The sequence below is a fragment of the Salvelinus namaycush genome, unplaced genomic scaffold, assembly GCF_016432855.1.
Source record: "Salvelinus namaycush isolate Seneca unplaced genomic scaffold, SaNama_1.0 Scaffold92, whole genome shotgun sequence".
Classification (NCBI taxonomy): domain Eukaryota; kingdom Metazoa; phylum Chordata; class Actinopteri; order Salmoniformes; family Salmonidae; genus Salvelinus; species Salvelinus namaycush.
The window spans coordinates 25,642-33,181 of record NW_024061664.1 but is presented as its reverse complement, the minus strand read 5'-3'; the positions used below and the strand labels follow the sequence as shown (position 1 = coordinate 33,181).

General features: G+C 45.1%; 1 protein-coding gene across 1 annotated transcript; it reads left to right on the top strand.

The window, feature by feature from the left end:
* Positions 1 to 1,597: 1,597 nt before the first annotated feature.
* On the top strand, positions 1,598 to 6,361 carry cunh11orf1 (chromosome unknown C11orf1 homolog). Its single transcript, XM_038988030.1, has 3 exons — positions 1,598 to 1,846; positions 5,271 to 5,340; positions 6,039 to 6,361. Exons 1-3 carry the CDS (start codon positions 1,598 to 1,600, stop codon positions 6,218 to 6,220), a joined length of 501 nt encoding a protein of 166 aa, XP_038843958.1. The 3' UTR covers positions 6,221 to 6,361.
* The last annotated feature ends 1,179 nt before the right edge of the window (positions 6,362 to 7,540 follow it).

Genomic DNA, 7,540 nt, shown 5'->3' with positions numbered 1-7,540 from the left:
CTGCTGATAGCCCATCGATAGTCTATTGTCCTGCTGATAGCCCATCAATAGTATATTGTCCTGCTGATAGCCCATCAATAGTCTATAGTCCTGCTGATAGCCCATCAATAGTCTATTGTCCTGCTGATAGCCCATCAAGGGTGGATGGCTTTGTATTCCAATGTGAAAGGCTGCTACACTGTTTTTACCTGGCCCACTGCGTTGTTGTGTCCTCACAGTGCACTTTCACTCCATTCTCAGCCAATCAGAATGAGACTTTCCCCACAAAAGACCTTCGTTACAGATAGAAATCCTCCTTAGTTTCATAAGCTGTCCGGGTGGCTGGCCTCAGACAATGCCGCAGGTGAACAAGGCAGATGTGGAGGTCCTGGGCTGCCGTGGTTACATGTTGTCTGCGGTTGTGAGGCCGGTTGGATATACAGCCAAATTCTCTAAAACAACTTTGGTGGTGGCTTATGGTAGAGAAATTAACATTCAATTATCTGGCAACAGCTCTGGTGGATATTCAGCATGCTAATTGCACGCTCCCTCAAAACTTGAGACATCTATGGCATTGTGTTGTGTGACAAAACTTCACATTTTAGAGTGGCCTTTTATTTTCCTCAGTACAAGGTGCACCTGTGTAATGATCCATGCTGATTAAACAGCTTCTTGATATGCCACACCTGTCAGGTGGATGGATTATCTTGGCAAAGGAGAAATGCTCACTAACAGGGATGTAAACAACTTTGTGCAAAACATTTGAGAGAAATAAGCTTGGGACCAACACTTTACATGTTGATTTTATATTTTGTGTTCATTTATAGTTGGATATTTATTTCCCACTGAGAAAACCATTACTTACAGCATTCATACAGTATAAATCTATTTTTATCAGGTTTTTGCTTTGGCATACCTTATTTTATATATTAATATTTGTCAATAAAACTCATGAATGCAATTGTTTATGTAAAATGTGGTGTTCTACTTGTAGCCCTGGTTGTCCTGAAAATAACATGGTAAAACACTTCATTGTGAGGCTAAATATAAGGCCTGAACATGCAGATAAATGAATGTCAGATAAATGAAAAGTCCATGTTTGCTGGGCTCCTGGTGCTGATAGGGTTAAAAGTCTTACATCAGCTACTGAGAGCGAGATCACATAGCCAGGTTGAAATGCTTATGTGTTCTCGTGATTTGGTTGGGTCTAATTATGTTGCTGTCCTGGGGCTCTGAGTCTGTTGGTGTACAGAGCCCCAGAACCAGCTGGCTGAGGGGACTCTTCTCCAGGTTCACCTCTCTGTAGGTGAGGGCTTTGTTAGGAAAGGTTTGAGAATCGCATCCTTTTAGGTAATTGTAGAATTGAATGTCTCTGTTCTGGATTTTGATAATTAGTGGGAATTCTGCTCTGCATGCAATATTTGGTGTTTTACGTTGTTAACGGAGGATGGTTTTGCAGAATTCTGCATGCAGTCTCAATTTGGTATTTGTCCCATTTTGTGAATTCCTGGCTGGTGAGTGAACCCCAGACCCCAGAACCATAAGAGGCCATATGTTATATAACTGATTTGCGGATATTGTATTCACTCACTCATTCCCTTGTCTCCCTCCCAGCAGGATGTCGTTCCCATGGACCTTCTCCTCTCCTCCGTTCCACTACATGCTGCGTGCGTCTGGGCAGAGTGAGGTATGGAGCGACACACAGCCAGAGGACAAGTTCCATCAGTACGGCTGGCGCTGCGGAACCAGTGAGGACGGATATGGTACCGGGACTCTGATCGGTAACTGGGTCGAACAACAAAAAGATATCACTCAATACCGGAAAGCCAGACCCCTACCATCACAGGTTAGACCCCTACCTTCACAGGTTAGACCATTTCACGGGTTAGACCCCTACCTTCACAGGTTAGACCCCTGCCTTCACAGGTTAGACCCCTACTCCTACAGCTTAGAGCCCTACCATCACAGCTTAGACCCCTACTCTTACAGGTTAGACTGCTACTCTTACAGGTTAGACTGCTACTCTTACAGGTTAGACACCTACCATCACAGCTTAGACCCCTACCATCACAGGTTAGACCCCTACCATCACAGGTTAGACCCCTACCATCACAGCTTAGACCCCTACCATCACAGGTTAGACCCCTACCGTCACAGCTTAGACCCCTACTCTTACAGGTTAGACCCCTACCTTCACAGGTTAGACCATTTCACAGGTTTGACCCCTACCTTCACAGGTTAGACCCCTACCGTCACAGCTTAGACCCCTACTCTTACAGGTTAGACCCCTACCTTCACAGGTTAGACCATTTCACAGGTTTGACCCCTACCTTCACAGCTTAGACCCCTACTCTTACAGGTTAGACCCCTACCTTCACAGGTTAGACCATTTCACAGGTTTGACCCCTACCTTCACAGGTTAGAGCCCTACTTTTACAGGTTAGGCCCCTACCTTCACAGGTTAGACCCTTACCGTCACAGCTTAGACCCCTACCTTCACAGGTTAGACCATTTCACAGGTTTGACCCCTACCTTCACAGTCACAGTCAGCCCGAGCAACCCCCACCTGTCTAGTCAATAACTCAATTTTCTCCCATCACATTTTCCTTCTCATTTCACACCTTTAATTGTTTTAATTACCAAGGGAAAGGTTTGAAAACAAATCTAAAAATCAAATGTCGTCATTCTTGCTGCCTAAATATTGATCACCCATATTTCTCAGTCTGAAATCTTCCCACTCCTAAAAGGTAGGCAATAACAATAGCTGAAGAGAAAGGCTATATTGGCTGATATAGCCCTGTAACACAATTATTATTATTATTATTTTTAATTAAACCTTTATTTAATAACTAAGGTTAAATAGTTTATTTAACTAATGCATGGTTAAGAACAAATTGGCTGGCAGGTGAGCTGGGACTATGGCTGGCACGTGAGCTGGGACCATGGCTAACAGGTGAGCTGGGACCATGGCTGGCAGGTGAGCTGCGTCACATAGCCTACAATAACAATGCGGGACTGCGGTTGGGTTTGGGACCAGTTGTTGGGTTTGGGACCAGTTGTTGGGTTTGGGACCAGTTGTTGGGTTTGGGACCAGTTGTTGGGTTTGGGACCAGTTGTTGCGGTTGGGTTTGGGACCAGTTGTTGGGTTTGGGACCAGTTGTTGCGGTTGGGTTTGGGACCAGTTGCGGTAGCGGGTGGGTTTGGGACCAGTTGCGGTAGCGGGTGGGTTTGGGACCAGTTGCGGTAGCGGGTGGGTTTGGGACCAGTTGTTGCGGTTGGGTTTGGGACCAGTTGTTGCGGTTGGGTTTGGGACCAGTTGTTGCGGTTGGGTTTGGGACCAGTTGTTGCGGTTGGGTTTGGGACCAGTTGCGGTAGCGGGTGGGTTTGGGACCAGTTGCGGTAGCGGGTGGGACCAGTTGCGGTAGCGGGTGGGTTTGGGACCAGTTGCGGTAGCGGGTGGGACCAGTTGTTGGGTTTGGGACCAGTTGCGGTAGCGGGTGGGTTTGGGACCAGTTGCGGTAGCGGGTGGGTTTGGGACCAGTTGTTGCGGTTGGGTTTGGGACCAGTTGTTGCGGTTGGGTTTGGGACCAGTTGCGGTAGCGGGTGGGTTTGGGACCAGTTGTTGCGGTTGGGTTTGGGACCAGTTGCGGTAGCGGGTGGGTTTGGGACCAGTTGCGGTAGCGGGTGGGAGTCGGACAGAAAGGAGCAGTGCAGTATGAAAAGCTGCAGATGTGGACGGGATGAAGAAATCGGCCTGTTATGTCGGAGCTGTTTATTACTGTCAGTGTGGAAAGGAGGGAATTAGCTAGGAAAACTGACAGATCAATAATGTTACGTTGACATACTGACTAATAAAACTCTCATTGCACTGAAGAAATGTCAGAATATCAATCTTCAATCATTTGGTTGATGTTTTCAACATTTGATTCAGGTTTAGTGTGATTGAGGCAAAAAAATTATAGCTAACGTTAACCAACTTTTGGCCAGCTCTCTCTCTCTCCAACGGTACATCAACTGGTGAAAGCTAGCCAAGTTCAATTACTTCTTTTGAAACGGGACAAAACAAAGGCTACAAAAAATGTTCATACAAACAACAGCTGTTAGATAGTGATATGACGTGGCTATTATTGCTATCTGACAGATATCTAGAGGCTAGAGCTGACCTGGCTGTGGTAGCTACTAGCTAGCGTTGCTTATTCGTTCACCTCATTTGAGAGGGTATGAAACATTAGCTAACGTTACATGTCACTTACAATACTAGCTCAACACTGTGAATAAAAACACTACTTTAGTTTTTTTCTGTTATGTTAAACACAGCAGTTACCTTGCCAGCTACATCAGTCAACTAGCCAGTTTCTGCTCTGCTTGCTTTTACAACTCGGTGAAAGAGAGCAACACATACACACTGAACTATGCTCAACTCTCCCGTGCTGGTCCAGCCAGCCTTCCAGAAGCTTTGCATTCACACAGCCTGTCAACCCGCTCTGTGGTGTCCTTGGTCCTAAATCCAGCCAACGGACTTCTCCAAACAGCCTACCCGACCGCTCGGAGGTGTCCGCATGGTCCGAACGCAGATCCTTTTTTGTATCACATTGCAATGTTAAAACAGGGGGGACAAAAATGCAATGTCAGAATGTGGGGGGACATGAATGTGGGGGGAATGTTTGTCTATGGAGATTGCATGTCTGTGTGCTCGATTTTATACAGTACCAGTCAAAAGTTTGGACACACCTACTCATTCAAGGGTTTATATTTATTTATACTATTTTCTACATTGTAGAATAATACTGAAGACCTCTAACTATGAAATAACACATATGGAATCATGTAGTGACCAAAAACAAATCAAAATCTATTTTATGTTTGAGATTCTTCAAAGTAGCCACCCTTTGCCTTGATGACAGCTTTGCACACTCTTGGCATTCTCTGAACCAGCTTCATGAGGTAGTCACCTGGAATGCATTTCAATTAACATGTGTGCCTTGTTAAAAGTTAATTTGTGAAATGTATTTTCACTACAGACAGAGGAAGGGAGAGAGAGAGAGACACACAGCTGCATGTTTTTTACGAAAAGATAGATGTGGAATTAGATAAACTTGGATTTTTCGGCAGGGACATATACAGGATGCTACCCTCCTCCTCACAGCTAACCCTAACCTCTTTTTCCCCTGCCCCGCTACAAAGTTTCTCCCTGCAGGCGGTCACTGAAGGGGCGTCCACATACTTTTGGCCATATAGTGTTTATTTCTTCCACCTCCCTGATATCTGTCCATTCCTCTCCTCTTTCACAGTTCTCTCACTACTTTGACTCCACCTACTCCTCCTCCTTTAACCGTGAAGAGAAGAGACCCATCTACAGCTGTGAATAATACTACTGCATATCACTGAGTATTATATAATTTTACTGCATATTACTGAGTACTACTTGGTACTACTGAATAATACTGAGTACTACTGAATAATACTGAGTACTACTGAATAATACTGAGTACTACTGAATAATACTGAGTACTACTGAATAATACTGAGTACTACTGAATAATACTGAGTACTACTGAATAATACTGAGTACTACTGAATAATACTGAGTACTACTGAATAATACTGAGTACTACTGAATAATACTGAGTACTACTGAGTACTACTGCGTACTACTGAATAATACTGAATAATACTGAGTACTACTGAATAGTACTGAGTATTCCTGAGTACCACTGAATATTGCTGATGCTAATAGTATTTTGTCATAATATTACTGATGCTAATAGTATTTTGTCATAATATTACTGATGCTAATAGTATTTTGTCATAATATTACTGATGCTAATAGTATTTTGTCATAATATTACTGATGCTAATAGTATTTTGTCATAATATTGCTGATGCTAATAGTATTTTGTCATAATATTACTGATGCTAATAGTATTTTGTCATAATATTACTGATGCTAATAGTATTTTGTCATAATATTACTGATGCTAATAGTATTTTGTCATAATATTACTGATGCTAATAGTAATTTGTCATAATGTTACTGATAATGTATGTGTGTGTTCCAGTGAGGAAGGAGTCCAAGAGTTCCCCGGGCCACCAGCTGGAGTTAGACCTCCCCCCAACAACTCCTGCTACCGGAGGGACTACACCAACACCAGTCACACACCACACCCCGTCTGGGACTGTGAAGCTGCAGGATGCCAGGGTACAGCAGGAGAACACAGCAGGCAGAGCAGCATCCTTCTGACCCCTCAATAAATACTGATAAGAGTGGTTCACTTAGTAGCGTATCAGTGAATGTGGACTACAATGTGTGTGTGTTTACTGTATTTGCAGCCTTTGGAGCCAAACATTATTTTGGATCAACTCCCCCTGTTCCCTCTCTTACCCCATCTCCCCTCGCTCACTCCTACTCTACCCCCCCTCACACACTCTCTCCCTCCCTCCGTCTCTCTCTCCTCCCCTTACCCTGTCTATCTCTCTCCACCTCCCCCTCCCCTTACCCTGTCTATCTCTCTCCACCTCCCCCTACCTTGTCTCTCTCTCCACCTCCCCTGTCTCTCTCTCTCTCCACCTCCACCTCCCCTGTCTCTCTCCACCTCCCCTTCCCCTGTCTCTCTGTCTCCACCTCCCCCTTCCCTGTCTCTCTCCCCCTCCCCTTCCTCTGTCTCTCTCTACCTCCCTCACCCCTGTCTCTCTCTACCTCCCCCTCCCCTGTCTCTCTCCACCTCCCCCTCCCATGTCTCTCTCCACCTCTCCCCTCTCAAATAGCATTGTAGTTTTCTTTGTTTTTTTGTAAATTCTTTCAAAGTGTCAAGTAAATCTCTTTTTGTTTTCTCATGATTGGGTTGGGTCTAATTATGTTGCTGTGTTTGGGCTCTGTAGGGTCTGTTTGTGTTTGTGAACAGAGCCACTGGACCAGCTTGCTTAGGGGGCTCATCTCCAGGTTCATTTCTCTGTAGGTGATGGCTCTGTGGGGTCTGTTTGTGAACAGAGCCCCAGGACCAGCTTGCTTAGGGGGCTCATCTCCAGGTTCATTTCTCTGTAGGTGATGGCTCTGTGGGGTCTGTTTGTGAACAGAGCCACTGGACCAGCTTGCTTAGGGAGCTCATCTCCAGGTTCATTTCTCTGTAGGTGATGTCTCTGTGGGGTCTGTTTGTGAACAGAGCCCCAGGACCAGCTTGCTTAGGGAGCTCATCTCCAGGTTCATCTCTCTGTAGGTGATGTCTCTGTGGGGTCTGTTTGTGAACAGAGCCCCAGGACCAGCTTGCTTAGGGGGCTCATCTCCAGGTTCATCTCTCTGTAGGTGATGGCTTTGTTATGGAAGGTTTGGGAATTGCTTCCTTTTAGGTGGTTGTAGAATTGAACGACTCTTTTTGATCATTAGTGGGTATCGGCCTAATTCTGCTCTGCATGCATTATTTGGTGTTTTACGTTGGACACAGAGAATATTTTTGCAGAATTCTGCATGCAGAGTCTCAATTTGGTGTTTGTCCCATTTTGTGAAATCTTGGTTGGTGAACGAAACCCAGACCTCACAACCATGAAGGGCAAACACTGATTCAAG